The sequence below is a fragment of the Epinephelus lanceolatus genome, chromosome 4, assembly GCF_041903045.1.
Source record: "Epinephelus lanceolatus isolate andai-2023 chromosome 4, ASM4190304v1, whole genome shotgun sequence".
Classification (NCBI taxonomy): Eukaryota; Metazoa; Chordata; class Actinopteri; order Perciformes; family Serranidae; genus Epinephelus; species Epinephelus lanceolatus.
The window spans coordinates 44,477,170-44,502,860 of record NC_135737.1 but is presented as its reverse complement, the minus strand read 5'-3'; the positions used below and the strand labels follow the sequence as shown (position 1 = coordinate 44,502,860).

The 25,691-nt window shown below is 44.7% G+C and overlaps 1 protein-coding gene across 1 annotated transcript in view; it reads right to left on the bottom strand.

Annotated features, from left to right (window-relative positions):
- Positions 1–959: 959 nt before the first annotated feature.
- lrrc75a (leucine rich repeat containing 75A) overlaps positions 960–25,691 on the bottom strand; it is a 106,311-nt gene continuing 81,579 nt past the window's right edge. Inside the window, exons 4-5 of the mRNA XM_033632026.2 lie at positions 9,549–9,822; positions 960–9,254 (exon numbers count right to left, since the gene is read on the bottom strand). Coding sequence (XP_033487917.2) covers positions 8,640–9,254; positions 9,549–9,822 — 889 coding nt within the window. The 3' untranslated portion in view covers positions 960–8,639. The remainder of the gene's footprint in view (positions 9,255–9,548; positions 9,823–25,691) is intronic.

Sequence of the window (25,691 nt, the reverse complement as noted above, 5' to 3'; positions counted from 1 at the left end):
TGAGTCCAGGTATGTCAGCTGAGTCACCAGCTGTTTTCATCTGGTTCACAATCAACCAACAGCACAGCGGAACACCTTCTCTGTCCGCCTATCATCTTACTGCTCCTCATTTTAAATATGGTTCTTTTTCTGCCGTAGGTCTTTCTTGCTGCAGTCGTGCATGCCCTCCACCTCCATATCACCACCTAGTGTTTACGGATTCATCAGCCTCATCAGCCTCAGAGTCATCAGCCACCACCACCAGTGTCTGGACTCCATGGGGGGGTTGATCCTGCTGCCGCTCAGATGTCCCTCGATCACAAAGTTCTCCCTCTGGTGTCCAAGCGCCAAAGACTTCTGTTGAATCTTAATCAGCACAAATCATATGTTAATGTGTACACTATATTCTGTATGAAACACTATCTTCGGAACCGAGGCCGCAGCTGCTGCAGCAAGGACACGGCCTTTTGTACACAGGGTGCCTGCTCTATCCACTGAACCATCGGGCAAGGAAGATGAAAAACATGATAGGGATATTCCTGAACTACTGAACCATTTAAAAGTGGTATACACACAATATTTACATTGTGAGTTAGCAGTTTACCAGCTACTATGCAACACAAGAGACACATTTAGTTATTACATTTTGTTAAGATCTGTAGCACCTTATGTTAGAGGCAATGTAACAGGGAGTAGTTACTGTATAAACAAATAAAATCCAATTAAAATCAAGCATCAGATTTTCCAAAAAGGATGCACAAATAAGCCAGTTTGAAATTACTACCAAATATTGGTGTAAGTAAAACACATAATGCTCTTTTCAGGGTGTGCTATTAACCACGGCTACCACCAGCAGAACATGTGGATGCTGATGAATGCTCCTTCACATCGCAGGAACCAACTCTGGATGTAGCTGACACCTAGAATCCAAAATTTTGCTGTGGACGACAGGTCAGATACAAACATAAGAAAACGCAGGATTTGTTTTTGTATCGTAGAATTTATTGGGATCCATGGCACAACAGAAAATGATACAGTTTCGTCTGTAAAGAACACACAGAGAGTTCCTTTCAAAGGATCACCCTGATAAAGTGGCCTGAAAATAAAAGCCATGGGAGCTTTGGGGAAGAGGGAGAGTGAAAGAAGAAGTTACTGTATAGAGAATAATACAGAGGTATACTGCAGATCGAGAAATATATATCGAATAAAGATTCATGGAGAGAGAAAAGATTCAAGGCTACAGACACGCATGCCTTCAGGTTCACATGTGTCTTTTTACATCTCACAAAATATCAGCAGTCTCTGAGCAAGACAAACATGGCATCTTCACATGTACTGGTCACTTAAAGCATTCATAAGCCCCTCCTGCTCCATGAGTCCAAGGTAAACACAACGATCATGTCAACTCTTAGTGTAACACATGAAATGACGAGGCGTTCTGCCTGTGGTGACACACAGAGAGAGTCTGCAGTCACTGTGCCTGACCTCTGTACAAACAGCCGATGGTAAAACAGACACATGAAGCACTCTGGGGAGGAAATCACCAAACAATAGACATGTGGCTACATTTTCAATAACACATCTTTATATTCAAGCATATTCTGGGCATGTTATTCCATGCTGCAAACACACTTGTTAGGATAAACATTTGAAACAATATTAAAGAAGCCATGTTCGTGGATTCTGGCGTGGAATCAGATCAAAATGCTGCATCAGTTCAGGTTAATGTCCGGTAATCGGTTAGAGATCAAACCGCAACGAATACTTTGTGTCGGGTGATTCTGAATGACAAAAGTAGGCTTGAGCTGTATCTATTTTTCCATACTTCCATACCTTCCTGACATTTCACCAGAGTATACAGTATATTAAGGTTTGTGAGGTCACAGTGACCTTAACTTTAAGTTTGTGCCAAATTTGAAAAAAATCCCACAAGGTGTTCTTGAGATACCACTTTTACGAGAATGAGATGATGCAAGGTCACAGTGACCTTAACCTTTGACCACTACATTCTAAACAGTTCATCTTTATGTCAAAGGTGACGTTTGTGCCTAATTTGAAGAAATGTTTATGTTTATGAATGCACAGATGAGGTCACAGTGACCTTAACTTTAAGTTTGTGCCAAATTTGAAAAAAATCCCACAAGGTGTTCTTGAGATACCACTTTTACGAGAATGAGATGATGCAAGGTCACAGTGACCTTAACCTTTGACCACTACATTCTAAACAGTTCATCTTTATGTCAAAGGTGACGTTTGTGCCTAATTTGAAGAAATGTTTATGTTTATGAATGCACAGATGAGGTCACAGTGACCTTCATCTTTGACTTCTAAATTCTGATCAGTTTATCCGTGACTCAAAGTGGATGTCATAGTGACCTTGACCTTTGACCACCATATTCTAATCAGTTCATTGTTAAGTCCAAGTGGATTTTTGTGCCAAATTTGAAGAAAATAGGGTCATGCAAACAACAATCTCCCACGGTTTCTGTGGTAAGTCCATGTTTAAAGGGTTAGTAGAGAGAGTATCGTCTTTTGATGATTAATAGTCTTACCTTCAGGATTTTTTGTACTGTTATACCTTGATACCGCCCAAGCCGAGATGAAAGGTTTCAAATTAAAAGCCTGCATCGATGTTGATGTCTAATTCCTGTGATCTCTTTGCTTTGATTTGCACTGACCTTAACATAAAAGCAAACATGGCTTCAGCACGTTACAAACATGTACACATGACTCTCATCTCCACCACCCAAATCTCTCTCTGCAGTCAGAAGGTTTCGTGTTACAGTAGTGAGCAGAAAACCACCGTAAACCTGAGAGTTAATAAGCTGAAACAAGATGTTGAGTCAGTTTGACCCTGAGCGTCGGGTCCAACCATCGGCTGTATATTGTATAAACCCAGTGATGCACACTGAACCATAGCTGATGGTTTACAAACATCGCGATCTGAGCTCTCGTTACAGCCATCGGTATCTGACATGCTTCTATATGATGCTTCAATGGCTGATATTTACATTGGTTTTCAAGAACAACCTCTGTCTCAGTCACTGTATGTGTGATGAGGTTGACCTACCCACTACTGACTGACTGTCTGTCTGTCTGTCTGTCTGTCTGTCTGTTTAAAGGGTTTGTTTAACTGAGCTGTTTGTAAAGTTGATTTTGGAGGGTCAATGCAAAAATAGCTTATTGTAAAGGTTAAAGGGAAGTTTCTCTTTGCCATCACCTTCAAGTGCAATACCACTAAATCTCTGCAGTCTGTGTTAATGAGGTGTTCGGGAGCTGTTTGCTGTATGACGAGCTTTTATATAATCCATGCAGTGTCACGTTGCTGCCACTGACCAAAGGTCTTGTTTATAAAACAATGTGTACGTATGATCAAAAGCCAAAAATGGTGTGCGCCAAAAAATAGGCTTCCACCTCACCGAGTCGCCAATTTCCCGTCTCCAAAATATTCGTAAGCATGGGTCAAAGTTTCTTCCATCAAGTCTGTTTTTATAGATCACAACTTTTGTGTTGGAAGTGGCACATGCCTCCTTCAGGCCTCGTTTTGTGCGTACACAATGTTTATAAATGTGCAACAGACACAAGTTACCCCCCGCTCACTGATAAACGATACAGGGTAGGTTACAACACACTGTGGCTTTAAAGGTGGAGTCAGCGATTCAGGAGAGTGATTGTTGATATAGACCCTTTAACTGTTAGTAAACAGTATGATGTTTTTTGGTGGGCGGGGCTTAGCTGGAGGCAAAACAATTCTCCACAGACATTAGCTAGTGCGAGCTAGCAAGTACTGTTGGCTTGATTTAGACAATGGAGGAAGATGATGTGAGTGGTGCATTCAGGAATACTCATTCTGAGTGTCGGAGCGCAGTCTGACACAAATTCAGAGCGCTGTCTGAATGTAGCGTTGGGTTATCCAGAGCAGCGCACTCTCAGAGTGGCAGAGCGCACTCTGGACACTCTGTCTGTGAAGGACGGAGCAGCAGAGCGCCGAGCGGAGTGAATGTGTGATTAACTTAACCGTTGGTTCATTCATGTAGAAATATAACGCTGCGTTTCTTCCACCAACAGGGCTCTCATTTTAGTGTAGAGCGTCAGACTGAATTTACCAACGCACCATGTCAGGTCACTCACTCTCCGGGACCGCCAGTGTTACTTGAATAAGTAAACACTGACCAACGGGACCAGACTGGCCGACCCGTATGCTCTCACTCAGTGGATGGATGATGTCACAGGAAGCCAGTCTTACAAAGGAGGACCACACTTGTTTGTTTTGCTATGGAAGCTAACGTTAGCTAATGTGCTAAATAGTTAGCGTTCCAGAGAAATCCAATATTCCTCTTAATCCCTCCCCAGTTTCTGATGAGGTGGACATGATAACCCTTAATACACATAACCTTATTCATCCCTACAACAGGAAATACTTTGGAGCCATGACTCCTTCTATTCTGGCTCCAATAACACAACAAGACAAACACATTTTAAGACTCCTATGTAGCCTACAGCCCTGTGGGGGAGAGGCAGCTGCACCTCCAGCTAACAACCTGATGCCGTCATGACGTCGGCCCTAAAAGGGTCTACTGGATTAAAAACGCTGACTGCACCTTTACGTAGACTTGTAGCAGTTTCCTGGGCAACAATGAATATTATGATCATTATACTGACATGCACAAACATATTATTAAATCGGGGATGCTTAATTGAGTTTTAAAAACTGCAAACACTAAATTGCTGAACTCCCAGTCTAATTAAATCAATCGAACATAAAATAGCTTTGTGTGTGAGCTGTTGTTTAGTGCAGTGTATACACCTCCACCGATGATACACAGCTGTCAAGAAGATATTGTACTTCATGTTGGATTCCTGCCATGTTCACACACTGACCTTTAAATAAAGCCCAATGTAAATCCCGTCTGAGGTAATATATCCTGCGAGCAGACAGACATCATGAAATGAAAACACAGCTCCAATCCAGTGTCTGTTGGTGAGATCCTGCATTACATAACCAACAACTACCATATTCAGGTACTCCAGCAACTTAGTGTTGCACGTTTCTTGAGGAGATCTGGACCTTTACACTGGCTTGCAATTTCAAAGAAGTTCTTGCACACCAGAAAGTCTATGTGACAGGTGCATGGGCAAACATGCCCATATGATCCATATGAGCTCTTAGTCTGATTATGTGTTGCAACTGCAAGCATCTGCATTAAAGGCCTTAAGTTTTTATGCAAGTTAACAGCTCCAAAGGTGAATGTATTGGTGCCTTGGGAAAAGTATAAATGCATATATTCATTTTTTTTTTTACAGGCTTTCCTCTACACAAGTTAATATTTAGCCTCATAAGACCGTCCTGATGATATGAACTCAAAAGACTGTTTCGCTCTCTGTATCAGTTTGAACCACCCCAAACACGGGAAAACTTGCCTTGACAGACAAACTCCTTCAGTCAGTCAGTGGTGAAACGACTATGAACACTGGATTTGTCCTGAGGAACGGTGTCCCCAACTTGGTGACTTCCTCGCTAGATTTGTTTTAATTCTAAAACGTGACTTATGACAAATTTTGCATCTTTCTAACACCATCAGGTTAAAAGCAAGAAATGTATTCAGATATACTGTATTTTATTCCCATGCATGCTGCACAGAATAATCACAGTCTACAGCTCCTCTGCTAAGTCTCTTCCCCTCTGTTGCACAGCAGCACTGTGCAGGCACCAGCTGGGCCTGGGGCAGACGCAGGGTGAGCAGCGGGGAGGACGCCATTGAGCATCCTTCGTGACTGAGGCTTCATTGAAGGTTGTGTGTTATTGATCTTACGCTCCCAGTTTGGACAGGTTAGGTCCGTTCTTAAAGTGACAGCAGAACACAAACTAACTGCCCGATCGAGGGGCAGCAGAAGACCACAGACTCCCTGTGTTCTGACTATGTGATGATTGTTTGTATCAATGGAGTCCTGTGGCTTTGAGGAAAGCATAACGTTGTGACGTCCGTTTCTCGTTATAGAGAGCTGTCTGACAGCGAGGTGAAGCTGTGAAAGTATTGTAAATATATTGTACACTTAAACTGACGACTGTTTTTTAGGTGGTGATATTTTAATGCGACTAAATTATGTTTTGCTGCTGCCCCCGTCCACAGTCACCAGACTCCTTTGACAGAAACACAGATTTCGTCTCATAGCTCTCACGCCATTCAAATGCTTTGTTGAGGATTTTTCTGTTGAATTTAATTTATTAAGGTGTCGGAGGAATGTGGAGAATGTCTTTTCCTTTGAGAAACTCCACTAGCGCATGTTCTTGTTCTTGTGTAATTGTTGTTGTTGACTCTATTTCTGCAATAGCTTCACTTATTGCTGTGTTTACTAACGTAAGAGTTGGAATGCTTCCACACCTGCCCTGTTTGGTTCGGTTCAATCAAACTCAAGTTCGTTTGCCCCCTCAGTGTGGTTCATTTGGGCAGGTGTGAACACAGCAATCACACTCAGGTGTGCACCAAAACAACCAGACTGAGACCTTCTTGAAGAGGTGGTCTCGGTCTGGTTACAGACGAACTCTGGTGCGGTTGGTTTGTGGTGAGAAGGTGTTCCGACCTGGATGTGAAGCAACTGCAGTCACATGACACATTGTTTGGGTTAAACATGAGCATGTTACAGTCCTGGAGGATTATTAATGTGCACCTCCTCCTGTACTGCCTTAATATGCACATTCAGCACATCCAATGCATCAAAACATTGTTTTCTAGTTGGAGCCGCGCCTCGTTTTCAAACTGTATGGTTTGACTAAAATGAACAATGACAGCAATATAGTCCACGATGAGCAGCGCTAAAATCAACCTGCGTAGTTGTCCCTCCATTGTGACATTAGAAAGTGTCACATTTATCTTGCAAGTGTACTCTTCTTCAACGTTTGCTTTACTTCCTGGATTTTTCCCACATGGAAATTCTGACCAATCAAGAGCAGCTTTCTCACACAAGGCATTTGATCTGGTCCTCTTGTAAATGCTGCCGTGAGAACACGAACCAACTCTAGGCAATTATACAACTTTGGAACAACATGAGTCCCTGATTCAGACCAAAGGAGACGACTCGAGGGCTGACAGCAGCCTTAGAGTTAGCGCTTGTTGCTTCGGGACCCGCCATTACTGTTCTGAAGCTGTGGCCTGCATTGTACGTCATCTACTACAACACAGTCCCTGATTGGCCCTGGTTGGACTTTAATGTCTGGCAAGTGTTTGGGGCGGCGACGAGTCCAGACTGATACAAAGAGCGAAACAGGATGTTGAGCTCACGCCATCAGGACAGTCTCACCAGGCACCTTAATAGTCTCTTCATTTACATTTTTATAACACCTCTCCACTACACTGTACACAAATATAGCTTCAACTATCCCAGACCACAAAAATAACATATATAAATTCTTAAATTTAGTGGTATTCCTCTTTAAGTAGCTCATCTACAGTCTAAACAATCTGCTCCTGCACAGAGAACAACCATATATACAGTATATACTGTGCACCCACATGTACAGTTTGTCATGTTAAAGCTTTGCGTGGACTACAAGTGACACATGAATGGAAAGCGCAGGCCGGGTGAGAGCTACATACTGCATAAGGATATAGTTTGTTGTAACCCAGCGGACGTGAGTGCGATCATGGCTGCGGCCTATATATAAACACAGCACCGTAAGCATGTGGCACACACACTAGTGTACAGCACTGCGGAGTGAAACATGACCTGGATTATGAGGAAAAAGGCTACTAAATATTTCAACTTGATACCCCAGCACTTTGCTTTGGGACACATGGCAATAAGGTTAGCAGATCTATCCTCTGTACACAGACGCCACAGCGAGCCCTTGTCCTTCCAAACATGTCTCCTGCTCTCCTCACAGTCCTTCTCTTTACCAGTTGTTTGTGTCTTTTGGTTTCAGCTGACTAATCTCATCTTCAGTGGACTTCTCCTCCACTAAAGCGCCGTGCATCTGTTCATTTCTAAAGAAGCGACTGATTTCCACGAGGCAGTTGGCCTGACTTTTTGATTCCCGCCTATCTTCCCGTCCATCTGGCTAAAAGTCGACGTACGTGGGAGGGAAACATTTTATACATTTCCACTTCTACTTTTTGGCAAAAATATTTTTTAAAAGGGTTTAAGGGCCCTGTCTAGTGTGTGTGTGTGTCTGTTTTTACATCTTCTGGTCTCCTTCTATCTCTCGACACACACTCTTAACCAGTAACGGGACGTGTCACAGGCACATGTAGGTGTCACCGGGGTAACCAGGAGGAAAGGACCTGAATAAAGATTAACATTCTATACATAAAAGCCTCATGTGATATAATTAATCCGTCTATTCTATACATTGGCATCCTACTTTAAAAACAGACAGTTACGATGAAACAGGCGTCCTGTTGGGGATTGTCTTCTCGTGTTAAAGTCACCATGACTTGCCAGGGCTCAGCTGTCACTCTGCCAGTATCTAAACGCCGCGGCGGCTGGTCACAAATCAGATCAGTGGGCGGAGCATCCAGTGTTCGTATGGATTACATCCTTCCAGCGCTGCAGCCTGTCTGACTCTGAGCACACTCCTCTGCAGGAGACAAAGTCGTCTCTTGCCTCCTTCCACACAGGACTCGACACAGGAGGGGAAATATGAGCAGAGGAGGGAGCAGCAATCAGGTCAAGTGGTCCGATTGGTCCGTCGCCTCGTCTAAGTCATCCTCCTCCACTCTCATTGGCTCAACGGCCCCGGAGGAGTGTTGTGACTGGCTGGAGCATGACAGGTGGGAGGAGAGGCTGTGTGTGTCGTCGTCATCGTCTGCTATCACCGCCTTCTTTGCCCGCCACTGCTCTTTCCTCTGCACCTCCTTCTCCGCCTCCTTCTCTGCCCTCTTCTCCTCCCCTCTCCTCACCCGCCTCCTCTGCTCCTCCACTGTCCACATGCTCTCGTCCTCATCCTCCTTCCCCTGCACCTCCCTGTCGAAGTCCAGCAGCTCCTCCATCATCTCCTCTATCTCCATCTCTCCGTCCAGCTCCTCCTCCACCTCCGACCGCAGCTCTCCCATGCTCTCAGTCCGGTTGGTGTCGTCCGTCTCCTCCTCTTCCCCGAGCCCCCTCAGCCTCTCGGGGGGGTCGCTGGCCTGACTCTCTCCGAACTCAAGGATGGTGGGGAGGTTCCCCTGCTTGGGACAGCGCTTCCTCAGGCTGACCAGGAAGGGCTGCGGCAGGGAGAAGATGTCCACGTTGTTGCCCAGATCGATCCACGTCACGCTGGGGAAACTGCCGGGATCCTGAGGGGAGAAATATCAACACACTGTATTAACATATCATCATCTTATTATATTGTAATATTATACATATATATATACATATATATATATATATATATATATTATTATATTACAATATAAGATTATTTTAAAGATTTTCTTTTAAAGATTATTTTAAGATAAAGATTATTTTTCTTTATCCATTGATCTCTTTAGCAGAGACGTCTCCTGATGGTTTGTGTTATTGTTTATTGGCGCACAGTAAATATGTTCTGTTCTTTCACTGAATCTTAAAAAGACAAGTGACTTTCTGACCTTCAGGGCGTCCGTCAGCTCCTTCAGAACAGCTCTGGTCAGCCTGTTTCCGTTCAGAGCCAGAGTCTCCAGGTGTGGCAGCGCGGCCAGCGTGGGCAGGAGCAGGAGGAACGCCTCGTCCGTCAGCTCGGTGAAGCCCAGCTCCAGGCTGACCACGATGGACGCGTGGCGCTGTAGGTGAGCACACAGACGCTCCATGTCCCGAGGCACCAGAGGGATACCGGACAGATCCAATGCTCCGCTGGACAGAGGGGCCGACAGCACCGCCTTCAAACTAGAGATGGACATATGAAGAAATATTAGAGCCATGGTGATACCATGCATCTGATTGATTATCTTAAATGTATGTATATTTCATCATGTGTTGCACTTGTAATCATTTTAATGGTCACTCTTGTTTCATACCTGCAGGTGCTCATAATAATCATATACAATAACACCTCCACTAATCATAAAACCTGCAACCTCACACTTGTCAAAGTGACAGCTCAGCAATGTGGTGATGTTTCCTTTACCACGTTTGTGTCCTATTGGCTGTAATTTATTCACTGTGAAGAAGCCAGTGCACAATACATCAAACAATAATGGACTCCACTGTTTCTTTCTTTAGATGTTCTGGTTTATGTGCCCAGTTTAGAGCAGACCCTCCAGATGTTACACCCTGACACAACGACATACTTCCATCGGTCATATCTGCCACAAAATGCAGATTTTCAGTTGGTAACGTTTGGGGCCGGTTGTTCATGCTACCAGGTGAGTGTGAGATGAGAAGAATAATACTCTCATATCTGTCTGTTTAAAATGAAGCTATGAGGCCAATTTGACAGGCTGTCTGCAAGGGGTCACTACAAGTCAGATCCACCCTCTCGCCCAAATATGGTCACTTCTGGCTCCATAAATCCAAGATGGCGACGACCAAAATGCCAAACTCGAGGCTTCAAAATAAGAGTCAACAAACCAGTGGGTCAAGTTGGTTATGTCCAATAGTTATGTACATTTTACGAGCTGGAGCCGGCAGCGTAGCTTAGCACAACGTCTGGAAATGGAGGGAAACAGTTAGCCTGGTAAGTAAGAAAGAACTGCCTGTGAGCTCCTCTAAAGCTCACAATTATAGTAGTAGTCTTCAACTTTTAATTTCAGCAAGAGAGCAAACAACCGTCAAACTCAAACAAAATGTCAAACTATTTCTTTAGGTGTAAATTTCAGGTGTATCAGCACCTTCAAACCAAAATCAAAAAGCAATACCAGCTATATCTGCTCACTACAGCCCTGTGGTGAGTCCTACTGTCAATGCAAAGACAGGAAAGAATGAAGACAAGTCCACACTGCATGAGTTAATGTGCACAGAAAGTGAAAACTACACTACTACACTGATTAAACTACATAAGCAGACAAACACTGCAGCTGTGTGGCTCCCAGACAAAAACAGAGAGACACTGAGGGGATTTGGGGCTTAAGAAACTGAAGTTAGGGGAATGATAAATGGCTGTTGAGCAGCAAAACACTTAAAGCTATACTCTCCAACCACATGGTCCCGGCTAAAAATAACCCGAGTGGGGCGCCTGGCAGAGAAGAGAGCCGAGCACAAAGGACTGATCTGGGGTCTGCTCCGTCAAAAAGAAGAACTGAGATCAGAAGTTTAATATCCCAGCTTACAAGTGAAAACAATGCTTGTAATACACGGGGGGCGATGTGAAGGCCAGTGTTGATTATCACCCACATATAACACACAGGGAGGTGAGGTTTAGGGACACACACAGTAGGGTGCTTTATTTAGGATTAACCGTCTGGCAGTAAATCTGCCTCTACTGTAGACTGACAGAAGATGAGCTGCAGCAGAGACCTACAGCTCTGATCAGCACAATGCTGGCCAAACAAGTAGTGACTGTGCTGCAGACTGTGGGATCCGACTATTGTCTTCAGCTAACAGCTGAATATATTTATCTGTTCACGTACCAGAGGGACTTCAGAGGAATCTAGGCCAGAGCAGCCCAAAGCTAAGCAGCCAGCGTGGGTCAAAATTAGCCTTCCAAAAATGTTTTACTCACTCTCCCAAGGGTCACACAGAGTGGTCTGTCACTATGTTTTATTTCTGGTTTGATTTCGGAGCTGGCTGTCACTCAACATCATTTGGGACTGGGCGGCTGAAAGAGACAGAAACTGTGCTGATTTTGGATTTGTTGGTCAGTTGGCCCACCACTGTGATCCTGGAATATCTGAAGAACTGGCATGAAATTTTGTTCAAACATTCATGGTCCTCAGAGGATGAATCATAAGGACTCTGGTGATCCTCGGACATTTATTCTATAAATATTGGACGTAGCTAACGTAACGTCACACACTGGTTTGTGGACTGCCATTTTGAAGCCTGGAGTTCAGCATTTTTGCTTTGGCATTCGCCATCTTGGATTTTTGGAGCCCAAAGTGACCATATTTGGACGAGAGGGTGGAGCTGTGGAGGAATGAGGGGTGGATCTGTGACTTCACACAGACAGCCCGACTCTGCGGCCAAGAAAAAGGTTTAATTGTATTGATGCTTTGATGTGGAAAATGTCACTAAACAGTGAAAGATCATATTTTCCATGAGTCCTTTGTGATGACTTCAAATGTCTTGTCTTATCTAACCAGCAGTCCAAAACTCAAACATATTGACTGACTGTTGACCTCCAGCACACCTGCAGCCAGATGATCCATCTCCTTCACCTCCAGCCTGAGGTCTCTGCCAGACCCTCTGTTTTACGTCACGGCCCTCCAGCCTTCTGTTTGTCTGTGTGCCTGTGTAAAGTGCCTGTTTATGGGCTGCCTGCCTTTGCCCCTCGGCCTAGTTTGCCTCTCCTGTCTGCCAACCTGTTGCCAAACCTGATCCTGTCCAAATAAACCTTGTTTTAATCCTGTTTAGTCTGCTCCTGGTGACTTGGACAAGAGACGTTCCAAGCACAAGAGTTCTGAGAGGTCATCCTGAGTCACTGGGCCTCATGTAGCAACATTCTCTAAAATGTCTCCTGTATTTTCTTTTATTTTGCTGTTAGGAGAAAAAATAAAAGAAGTCGACTTAGATGCACCAGACGTCCTTAACCATCCAAATCTGCTCTTACCCAGGTGTTCTGGATGATGAATCGTGATGAATAACGTCCCCTATACACTATATAAGGGCAGGTGTTGTGCACTGTGCAAGGACTCTGATACATGCCCAAGAATTAGAGAGGTGTCACCAAAGAAGAAAAACTTCAGCAGTGGTGAAATTGACATACTTTTAAATAGACTTAAATAAACTTTAGCAAAAGTACTAATACCACACTGTAAAAATAATCTAAAATAATAAAATATAAAATAACTAAAAACAACCAGTGGGACATGCCTGGAACACCTCTAACAGGAGGCGCTCAGGAGGATCCTGATCAGATGTTGAACCACCTCAACTGACCCCTTTCAACACAAAGGAGCAGCAGCTCTACTCCGAGCTCCTCCCCCTATCTCTAAGGCTGAGCCCAGACACCCTACAGAGGAAACTGATTTCAACCGCTTGTATCATCGATCTCATTCTTTGGGTCACTACCCAGAGCTCATGACCATAGGTGAGGGCTGGGACGTAGACGGACCAGTAAATTGGAAGCTTTACCTTCAGGCTCAGCTCCCTCTTCACCATGACGCTAAGCACAGCGCCTGCGTCACTGCAGACGAAGCGCCCAACCACCGATCCATCTCATGCTCCATTCTACCCTCACTCATGAACGTTTTTATGTTCCTGAAATTTAAAACATTTCCTTGTGTTGAACATTCAATTGTGGATAGTGAAAACAAAATGGTTTTTCTCTTATCTTGTTGAGAGTGCTCTGCACCAGTAGTGTAGTGGTAGATGATGAGGTGGGTGTAGCAGTCGGTAAATGGGTAGCTTATCCATGGAAGAAGTGGGTATACTTTCCTATATATTCCAATGGCTTTTTGGCTGATGGGTGGGTATACCACAAACAGCCATAAAAACAGGAGGGTATACCCCGTATACCTGCATATACCCTCCATTACACCACTGCTTTCAATCAATCAGCTGATCCATCAGTTGATTGGGCTGCTTGGGATCAGCTGATGTAGCTGGGATGTGAGCTGAGCTTGACATCGTGTCCTGCCTGAACTAACTATGCTCAATTTGTGACCAAAATTTGACATAAATATATCTATTGAGTGCATTAAAAATTCTCAGATCTTTAACTTAAACCTGTAAAAAATGGAAGCAAAAACAAAACGGTTGCGTTTAAATCTTTGTCCAGTAAGTCTAGTGAAGAATTCGTGCTTGTAATTAATTCCAACAAATGGTGGCATAACTGATGCGCAACCATGCTGCCTCCAACTTGGAACTATGGAAGCTCAGGTTTATCCACAAAGCCCTGAGACACAGCCGTGGTTTACAATGGGACACACACTACTGACTCACTTTAAGTACTGTGGCCCATGTGACATGTTGTTAAAGCATGTTAACAGTCCGGACAGCTCTTATCTGGTTTATGTGCTCTTTCACATCACTGTGTTTTTCTATTATGAACCTCCCTCTGTGTGATGGGATTTGAAGAAATCTCCCATGAACTACACAGCCAGTGATCCTCAGGAGACCTCAGCATGTCGCTGCAGTTTATTTGGCAATCACTTACATCTCCAGTTCAAATGTGACCAAAACAAAACTCTGCTCCCTTCAGCACTTTACGATCAGGGCAGGAGAAACAGTCAACATAAACCCATATACCTGTGAAGGTACAATAAATAACTGCTGCTGAGGGTTTTTAGACACTCTGTGTATTATTCTTGCTGCGTATTAAACCAAACTGGCCGACAGAATCAGTGCCAGGTTCCCACAGAATTTATTGTGCTGTAATTAGGTTGGCTTGTTTCCCTGCGGTCGCCTCCACCCTCTGCATCACTGTCACCGTCACTACCTTTACACATACCCTGCGGGAAATCTGGATATTTCAGCACAGCTGCTCTCCGTAACATCAGGACACGCTCACACATGGAAATTAGCATGGACCAAAACACTCAGCAAACAACCGTATTCAATAAGATGTTAATCAATTCACTGGTGTTTCGGCCACTTAAAGCAGCAGCTGGTAACTTTTACTAAAACAACTTGTTCTCGTATTCGCTGAACTGTTTACTGACAGTAGCATGAGAAAAATATCATGTTGTGCTTCTAATGGCGTTTGCTATAATTCTCTGTGGCTGAATGAAACAAGCAATCAGAGCAGATGAGTCTCTAACGCAGCTGTCAATCATGTCAATCACTGCTCATGGACTGAGGTCAAACTGTCAAACTAAACAGCGCTGATCAAATCTGAATCAAGACTCTGTTTATACTTTAGTGTGGGAAGAAAATATGCTGCTTTACATTGAAACAACCCTCAGGTCTTCATCAGGGTGCAAAAAGGGCTGACAGGAGTCAAGCAAACATTTTATAAGCTGATTAATAAGTGATTGCAGGTGGGTGACCACATGACACAATGAGAGGCCATTTTGAAGGTGACACGCCTCCACAAGTGTTAAGAAAGACAAAAAACATCCTGCATTAGACATAAAAAACATATTTTAGTGTACTGTTCAGCTGTAAAATGAGAGTTGGTCCGGCCAGTGGGTGGTGCTTTTTGGCTCGACTGTTTTCAACATGGCAGCTGGAGCAAACTGTCCCATTTACAGCCAAACAGTCACTAAAATATGTTTCTGAAAACATCTGAGGTGAGAAACAGGCGATGCTGTGACAGACTCTTGAGTTTTAGAAAAAGGGCTGAAGGGAAAGGTACCTGCACACCAACGTAACTGAACTAGAAAGCCACAAAGAGGTCCACAGGCTGAGATCAATGCAAAAACATTTTTCATTTTATTTCAGACATTTGTGCACAAAAAAAGGTGCTCAAAGTGCAAAAAAGTGATAAAAGACAGCAGCAAATGTTTCAGTCCTTAACTCTCATCAGTGCTCAGGGAAGGACTGAAACGTTTGCTGCTGTTGTTACTCACTCCTTATCTCCTTTTTGTGCACAAGTGTCCTAAATAAATACACTATTGTTGCACTGATCTCAGTCTGTGGACGTTTTGTGACTTTCTTGCTCAGTTAAGGTGCGGACACACCAAACTGACATCAAAGAACTAGCGGCGATGAAAGCCAACTGTTGCGTCATCTATGTCGCCTCACGTCGCCCTGTGTCAGCTGCATTTGAACACACTACACGGACTACATCCGACGGCCAAGTAGCACGTACGTTCTGCGCCTGCGTGAGAGAGAGCGGAGTGAGAGAGTGGTACATCCTGTCAGCTGAGGGGTTTCCTATCTGTGTAGCCGAGCACCGCAGCACCTCCACGGACTATTACATCCAGACGGTCCCGGTGTTTCCTCCGCAGGCTCCACTTCACTCAGCTGCCCGATAAACCCGCTACTTCTTCCCACTTTAACCTGAATAACAAACCAGGGCTCAGTGCTCCAGTTGGATCCAAACAGAGAGCCGGGGCTAGCTGGGAAGCTAGCGGAGGCTAACTGGCTGTGCTTCCCTCCGGTCATGCTGTGGCTAACGCTCTGCTAGCCACTCCCAGCTAGCTCCGGTTTGTTATTCAGGTTAAAGTGGGAAGAAGCAGCGGGTCTGTGGGGCAGCTGAGTGAAGTGGAGCCTGAGGAGGAAGCACCGGTTAGCCCCGGTTTCACTACAGGCACATTCACTCACTACAGGGGCGAGGAAATAAAACCTGAACAGCCAATCAGTGATCTCTCTCACCGACAGGCTCCGCCGCCGATTCAACATGCTCAATCAGCCGAAAAACTGCAGACGCCGAAGTGCCAATGGTGCGGGACACACCACAAAAACTTGGGTGACAGACGCTCACCGACAGCCCGACTTTGGTCGACGGCCGACTGTCGGTTTGGTGTGTCAGGGCCTTTACATTGATATGCAGGTGTCTCCTCTGCGGCCCTTTCTTCTTTGTTGCCCCAGTGAAGTGCAGTTTCACAGCAGCCCTAAGATTTTGCAGTAGTTTTAGAAAAAAATCATCATGGTTTGGCTCTACATCTATACGGGAAGTGAACACCAGGCTCTGTGGTGAAAGTCTGGGGTTAGTTGGAACCATCCGCCTCCCCTCCCACCCGCCTTATAGGGACATTGCAAATGTCATTGAAATTTGTTTGAGGATCCTTCCTGGACTCTGAGAAAACACCCCATCACTTGACAGAGACAGCAAACTAGCTCGAAGACATGAAACGCAAGTGTGACACTGAATGTATTAAAGTGTGTGAACCCTGAACTAATGACTAAGGAGAAATCTGGACCTTGTGGCTGCACCAGTTGGAAACCACTGCATTAAATCATCTCACATGATGCTGCTCTGACAGCCCGTCCCCCCTGTTGAAAGTTAACATATTGCCCACTGTGTTTAGATGGAGGGCTTTGGTTGTTTGTATTCTTTGACTAAAAACTTTGAGTCACTTCTTCTTGTAAATGCAAATCAACTGAGAAAAAAAAGCACCTTGAGGCTGATGAGGCTGCCGCTCACTGTCTGTGGGTAAGTCGTCTAAAACCACTTCCCACAGAGGCCCTGGAGGTTTGTGCACCAGCCCAGCTCTACTCAGCAGCCCATGATTGAAAGTGTGCTAATTAGTTAACACAGCTGGTGCAGCCGTGCCCTCAGCTCTCCGCTTCGCGTGGTTTGAGACCGCTGATCTAATCGTGACAGCTCATATTCTCCTCCCATGCTCAGCTGCTCCTCCCCTCCCTGTGTTTGTCTGCACTCAGTGAGAAACACACCCTCCCTAACCTCCGTCTGACGTGACACAAACATGGGGAGATGTTTCTTTCCCATGCTTCAGCCCGTCCCTCGCTCTTTACCCAGACAATCCGCCACCTCTCTGCAGCAACACTCCACCCTCCTCCGTTTAGAGCAATAAACAACACAAGGAAAGAGTAGTAGTGTGCAAATAAAAAGCAGTTGAGATGCTGAGAGAGCTCATGATGTGTTTGGCTTCAGCCCAGAATCCCACGCTACAGAGAGACACACCCCCGCTCCACAGTGAGGTCACCCACCCCTGCTTGGACAGTAACCAGCAGGACGGAGGGCTGAGGACGTCATCTGAGACACACACAGATATAAACTGACTTTTTACTCTTGTTATTGTAACTTTGCAGAATGATCAGAGCTTCAACAGTTGGTTGCTGTTGCTATGCCTGTCAGGTGTTTCACTCTGCCACATCTGACGATCTGGGAGAGAGACAGTTGCCTCTTTAATCTTCACACTGCGACTTCACTCTTACAGTTCCTGTGGAATCTGCCTAAAACACCAGTCGAAGACGTCCCCAAAGTAAAACTGAGAGCAGGAGTACATGCACATATATGGTCTCGATTGAAAGATGACAGTCAGAATAACTGCTGCAAGCGTTAAGTAATAGAAGTTTCAACATGCAGAAGTAGAGGAGGTTGTGTTTGCATCACCGCCTGAATATTTTCTTTGAAACAGATGCTGCAGAACTGGGACTAATTAGCTGGGAAACACATCGGGACTGAGTCCAAACTCAAAGTAGATAATAATACCACAGAAAATTAATATTTTACATGTTTTTTTAAGGGTTCATGAAGGCGTTCTCTATAAATAAGAGGGTAAAAAACTTGATCATCACATCATGTTGCTCATCACAGCCACTGTAATTAGAAATGTGGAGCTCCAGGCAGTTTGGACGGAGACACCAGGGGAGGACTGGCAGGACTGCATGGACCTGAGGGACGTCTTTGCAGAGAGAGAAGTTTTAATTGATCTACGATTTTTTATGGGGCTGTGTTTATTGTTTTCAATGCACGCATCTCTAACACACCTGTTGATTTACACTGCAGCAAATCTGCACAGAGGCTTCTGTAGCTATTTTACAACAATCTGGTGCTTTAACCAGCAGAGCTGCCGCGTGTTACTGGAGACTGACAGTGTGCAACGTCACTCCAGTTAGAGACTCCAGATAGAACAGATACCTGCTGCCTTCAGATGGCTACTTTTCTACCTGGCTGGCATTAAGCCATAATCGTGACATAACTTTTTTTGTCTGTGTGATCACATACAATCTGGATAAAATGAACCAAATAGCCAGATAAACGGATCACAAATGCGCTAAGCTGTTGACCTGCTCTGTGTGGGCAAGTAACTGAAAAAGTGTTTAGGATGAGGACTGATCTGTTTGACAAGTGTAATCCCAGATGTAATAGAGCAGGACAGAGCTGCACACTGGAGTGAGTTTAGTGGAGTCAACATCTGGAGGCTGCTGTGTTTCTTAGTGAGATTGACAGCAGTTACAGCGGCGCCTATGCCACCAAAAGTAGGTGATATTTAGCGAGACATTGACGGCATTTCCAGTAGCAATTGTGCGACAAAATGCGGTTGTTTTTAGCGAGATTGATGAATTTTCCATCTGTGATTGTACCACTGAAAGTGATCGTTTTTTTAGCATTAAATCGGTGGTATTTTTTAAATAAAATTAGTTTTATTGGGATTTTCAGAAATAACACAAAAGATATACATATAAAATAGACAGACGAAGACAAAACAAAACAAAAACCTGCACTTTATATGTAGCTATGATGCTGAATAATGTTACAAAACATAGGTGTTTTCTTTTGTGAGACACGGGCAGCATTTCCAATGGTGATTTTTATCACAAAAGACAGGTGTTTTAAGCCCGAACATGATCTTTTCTAACTATAACCAAGTGTTTTTTGTGCCTAAACATTACCACATATGGACCACGGAGAAGTCAAAAATATAAAGTTTTAACATTAACGTGACACAACAGCGTACAAATGTTACTTATCCCTGGTTTGGTGAAACATACAATGCCAACACATATTCTGGCGTCTGGGTCGGTGTACTCCCCGAGCATTTCATTTTGAAAGTATATATAACTCAACAAAATATTCCAAAAGCTAAAATAAGTGGGTGTTTTTAACGAGACATGGCATTTCCAGCAGCAACTGTGCAACCAAAACTGGCTGTTTTTCTGGCCAGACACTGGCAACGGTTACATGATGGCTTCTCATTCGGAATGAAATAAATCTGAATGAAATCATTCTGAATTAAAGTCTTTCCAGGTAGTTTACATGGGAAATATTCATTCCGAATGAGGGTTTACATGGGAGATCAGTTCAATCGCCTTTATTCAGGTCTGTGCAAGGTTTGGGGCAGGGAAGGTTTCTGATTGGATAGGGGGCGGGGCGGATGTTACGTGTTTACGTTTACCGGAAGAAAACACTGTAGTCCTCGCTCCGGATAACAAGATGCTTGACGGTACCGTTCTTAGTGCCTTTTTCGGGTGTGTTTGCTTATATTCTTGAAGCAGCAGTACGACAACAACCTTGTTCTGCTAATGCTTCGTCTGTTGAGGAGGAGAAGGGAGGTAGAAGGTCGAAGAAGGGAGATAGAAGACCGTGCTGTGGCGAATGGAAACCGGTGAGTGCAACGAGTCCGACTGCTCAATCTCAGCCCGTTGCTATGCAGCCCGTTGCTATGCGCGCTATATACGTCATCGCGCCAGAAGGGCAAGGAAACGAGCATGCGCAGAACGACCGGAATGAACTTAAAGAGGAATGAGTGTATACATGCACACAAAATTCTTTCATTCGGAATGACGAATGGAATAAACCACCCCCTTTAATCGGATTTAATTTTCAATCGGAATGACCGTTTTTCAATCGGAATGACCGTTTACATGACCACTTTTAATCGGAATGGCCTTCCATTCCGATTAAAAGTGGAATTAAACTGTCCATGTAAACGTACTGAGTGACGGCATTTTCAGCAGCCTTTGTGTCACCAAAAGCAATTGTTTTTTACCAAGATTGACAGCATTTCTAGCGGAGACTGTGCAACCAAAAGCAGGTGTTATTTAGTAAGAATTCAACAGCATTTTCCCAGGTGAATGTGTGATAAAAAGCGGTTGTTTTTTAGCAAGACATCGGCAGCATTTCCAGCAGCGATTGTACGACCACAAGTAGTTGTTTGTTAGCGAGATTGCTGGAATATCCAGCGGCAACTGTGCCACCAAAAGCAGTTCATTTTTAGTTTGTTTTTGGGAGTAATTCCATCAGTGATGGCTCGGCCAAAAGCAGGATTTTTGTTTTGCAAGATCTGACTTAATTTGCAGCAGCAATTGTGCAACAAAAGCAGGTGTTTTTTACTGAGACTTCCACAGCATTTCCAGCAGTGACTGTGCCACCAAAAGCAGGTGTTTCTAGCAAGATTTGACATCATTTCCAGCAGCAATTGTACGACAACAAGTAGTTGTTTTTTTAGCAAAACAGCTGGAATTTCCAGCCACCATAAGCAGTTCATTTTTAGTTAGTTATTGGGAGTATTTCCAGCAGTGATGGCTCGGCCAAAAGCAAGACTTGACGTCATTTCCAGTGGCAATTGTGCGACTAAAAGCAGGTGTTTTTTACTGAGACATCCACAGCATTTCCAGCAGTGATTGTGCCACTAAAAGCAGGTGTTTCTAGCAAGATTTGACGTCATTTCCGGTGGCAATTGTCGACCAAAAGCAGTTGATTTTTAGCGAGACACTGGCGGCATTTTCAGCAGCAATTGTGCCACCAAAAGCGGGTGTTTTTTAGTAAGCCATCAACAGCATTTCCATCAGTGATTGTGTGACCAAAAGCAGTTGTTTTTAGTGAGACTGATGGCATTTCCAGCAGCGATTTTGCCACCACATGTAGGAGTTTTTTAGCGAGACATCAACAGCATTTCTCAGCAGCGATTGTGTGATCAAAAGTAGCTGTTTTTAGCAAGACATTAATGGCAACGACTGCATGCTTTGGATAATGACTGGCATTAATGGAAGGTGTCAGCAGGTAGTATTTGGTTTAAACATGACAACCACTCAAAAGGTCTTTTAATCCCCCCTGTATCTGTGTGTGACATCATTATACAGAACAGAATGTGGTCCAGGATGACCTAACTGAGCACTGAGTATGACACTGATGCATTATAATGGAGGGAAAAAATGTACCAGAAATCAGATCATCACGGGATCATTCCCTCATCAACGTTCCCATGCTGATCGTCTGATGAGCTCCTCCCTCAGTTATCCCCACAAATGTAGTCATGTTTTAAGACACGTCGTCACAGCCTGGATTTCTTTCCCCTCAGCTCTTCTTGGGCGTGTCACCACGAGGCGTAGCTGTATGTCACCTCCTTCCCTCTCCGTGTCTGTCCCTGTCTCTCTCCATGTCGTGCATCCAGCCACATATATCGACATCATGCGCGCTCTCGCCTTTCTGCCTGATCTGCTCCTCTGAAAGATCTGAAACCACCCACTTGCTTCCTGGCACTGACTCAATAGGTGAATCCAGGTGAAAGCGCCTCCATGTCACCGGCTGCATCCTCCTCAGACATGAAATGTATATAAATAAAGGTGGAGGAGATAATACAGGTGTTTCGTAAGATAATGCATTTTATTATTTGAGAGTAAGACTTCAGATATTTCTCCTCTACGTGCCTGCCTGTGCGTCTGTCCCCCTCAGCGATCATTTATCACCCAGTCAGCTTGTCCCTGTGCACACCAAAGACAGCGAGTCTCCTTTTGTCTCCTCTCCCCTCCTGTGCTGTGACAGAGAAGGTGAGATAACACCTCCTGCTCCGTCTCCTCCTGTGCAACATGCTGTACTCAGGTAGCACAGAGGTTGTGGGTGCTCTTGTTTATGTCTGCCTCACTGTGTCTCTGTTAACACACAACAGACGAGCAGGAACATTTCATCCTTCCATCGTACACGCAGGACTGCTCTCTGTCTGAATGGAAAGTTGTGACATATTTTAAACACTCCTCACTGACTCCAGTAGTTTGATCTAATCATGTGCCATCAGGAGCTGCAGAGTCACATTCCCAGTAATCACTCCAGCATCTGATTACACTGATTAGGTCGACTTCAGCCGGAGAGGAGGAGCTTGGAAAATCAGCCGCTCAAGTCGAGTGTTCAGGTGGATGAATATCCAGCACTGTTCTCCGTGACACAGGTGGGACACCACTTGCCCAGCTGCTGCATCATCTCTTGATCAAACGACATCATGTCTATTGTTCCCTCTTGCCCAGGTGACCCACATGAGCGTCTTTCTGGCTGAACTGCAGGACGCACAGAGAGTCAGGTGGTGCTGTTATTGGCTTAGCTCCTCTGAATGAAGACAAATTGGGACACACAACATTTTGTTTTCAGTTACTTTGAGGGCTGATCTGGGGAGGTGGTTCCTGTGCGTACTATGAAATATAATCCTGCTGGCACCACTGGTGCTTTCTGCTGCTGTCTTGACAAAGCGCTCCGGGATGCTTTCACTTCGAGTGTCGCTGCACTTTTTTTCCTGTGAGACGTCACTTCCACTTTGTAGGCAAGGTTCTCAGCTGCAGCTCTCTCTCTGGAGAAATTCACGCTTCCACCAGGTGAAGCTTAATTTACTGCCACATGTTTTGCAAACTGATGAACCGCCCCACCCCTACCTATCACAGAGACATTAAAACTGCATTCTTCAATATTTATTTATCATGAGTCTTATTGTCATCGCAATATTCTGTCACACCCTCTGCGGCAGCCTCCTCTCCCTCCTAGCCAGGAGCTCTCCCTCTCTCCCTCTCTCCCTCTCTCTTTCCCTCTGATTGCAGGAGTGGAATTAGGTGTGCTGGAGTCAGGCAGCAGCTGCTATCATCTACGATCTACTCTGCTTCAAATACCGGGCTCCAACTTCAGCACGCTGCTTGATCATACGCTCAGCTCCACAGTCAGTCCCGTTCGAGCCTTCCTTGTCTGTTGATACTCTTGCTAATACCTGTATCCTCGTGCCCTCAGCATCATCCTGGTCACCCTGCCTCTGAGCTCCCCTGCCCTGTTTCCTTGCCTCCGACTTTATCCACCTATTACTCCTCCACTCATTTATCTGTAAATAAAGTACCTCTTTGATCCTGCTCCCAGTCTCTGTCTCTGTCTGCATTTGGGTTCACTAGATTAGCTCTTTAACACCGACTTCATTGAAACACTAAACTGCTTCAACCTCACTCAACATACTGGACCTGGTCTGTTCCACTGGTCCCACTATACACCAACTACCTGGCTCTGATCTCACCATCTCTAACCACTTAGCGATCACTTTTGACACTGACTGCCCGCCTCCATGCCTAAACAAAAACGAACAATCAACTTCAGCGAGCTCCACTCCATCTCTTCGTCCTCTCTCTCATCCCTTCTCATGAATAAAATGTCCACCTCCCCTCCGCCCGACCCCCACACCACATCCGACCTACTTAAAATGATTACCAACAACACCCTCTCCTCCTGCCTTGACCAGCTTGCTCCCATCAAAACCAAAACATCTCCTTCAACCACTCTGCTCCATGGTACACTGCTGAACTTCGCCAGATGAAAACCCGGGACCATCAGCTAGAAAGACTCCTCAATTCAATGTCAAGCCTACAAAGACCACCTTCAAAAATATAAAGACGCCTTCTGACATGCCTGTTCCACCTATTACTCTCAGCTCATACAGTCTGGCTTCGGAAACCCCAAAAAACTTTTCACTACAATCAACAAACTCCTCAAACTCCTTGACAACTGTTCCCAATCCTTCACAGCCTGGTTTCTGTTTCCACCACAGCACTGAATCTGCCCTCCTCAAAGTCACAAACGACCTTCTCCTCTCCTCTGATGCCGGCAAACTGCACATAATCATCCTACTTGACCTGAGCGCAGCATTCGACACCATCACCCATTCTGTCATTCTCTCTCGCCTTGAAACCGCTCTCAACATCACCGGCTCCCTCCTGGCTCAAACCCAACCTTTCGACAGATCTTCCTGATATCGTGCAGCCTTTTTTAGGAGCAGCATTCTCTGAGCTGCCCTCACCGCCACCAAACTGAGCAACTTTTTCATGTGTTGAGACTTAAAAATCCATAAAAAAACTCCCAAACTTCTGTCTCAAAGGACAGAATGTCTCACGCTGTTTGAAAGTTCATCTTCCAGCTGAACAATGCAAAGAAGAACTGTGACCGAGGCAGTTGGCTTCTCTTCACTTCTTCATCTACAAAACACAATCAAGAGTTATACAGAGTGTCTTTATCTGTGTCAGGCAGCAGAGGAGCTCAGTGGGTAATAGCATTATTCACACAGCTACAAGAGGTCACTGGTCCACTGGGAATAAACATGAGTCACACTGAGGCGCAAACAAATGACGGTGTTGTATTGTGGAGGAGGCTGGAGATGGCGAACCATCAGTCCTATTTTATCTGATTCAAACGGCCTTATGAATTCATACTCAGCCATGCCAATGCATTTAAAGCAGATGACTGGCGTGGCCCCGTGTCACCGTGCAGCACTGAGCTTTACATCACGGGCACACAGCAAAGGTTACATTTGAATTTCCTCGCTTCGCCACAATACTTTATATGTTTGTGTGCTGCAAGAAGAATGATCCTTTTTCCAAACATGCACGTGTTTGTAGACAACAGAGGACAGTACGCAGCACTCTGAGACGAGATGAAGCGAGAAGGAAGTGGTGGGATTAAACACGTGTTTTCCAGTACAACATCTGGACTCAAAAACATTAAAGCGTCTTCCTTCTAAGCCCTGTGAGAGCAGATCATTTAAATTTATCAGAAGCATAATCCGCGTGAATCACCTTTTCTACTGATTCTTTCATTGTTTCCTTCTCACACATCACTGCTGCTGGTTCTGTCATAATCTCATGTATTTTTAGAAATGGGTGTTTCATTGTTTTCCCTGCTCTCGTCTGTGTGCTATGATCACAGTCATTGTAAAGCCAGCAACAGCCTGAGAGTGACGACGCTGCTCAGCGAGGGGAGGCAGGAGTGTACAATTCAGGGGCCAGAGTGATTCAGAGGAGTCAGGGGAAGGAGACAAAAAAAAGATTTGGATTAAAATGAAAAAAGGGAGAGAAAGAAAATGAATCAGAGTGCTTTTGAAGTGCCCAGATTAATTTCAAAACTTCATTATCTCCAGTGTGTAAGTTATAGCCTGCATTAATATTTGAAGACTGAAGTTAACGCTACGACTCAATTTGAAAGCTGTGAACATGTGGGCTGCTCAAAAACACACATCACATGGTTTTAAAATGAGTTTAAGCGAAGCCAGTTAAGAGGGATTGAAAACAAG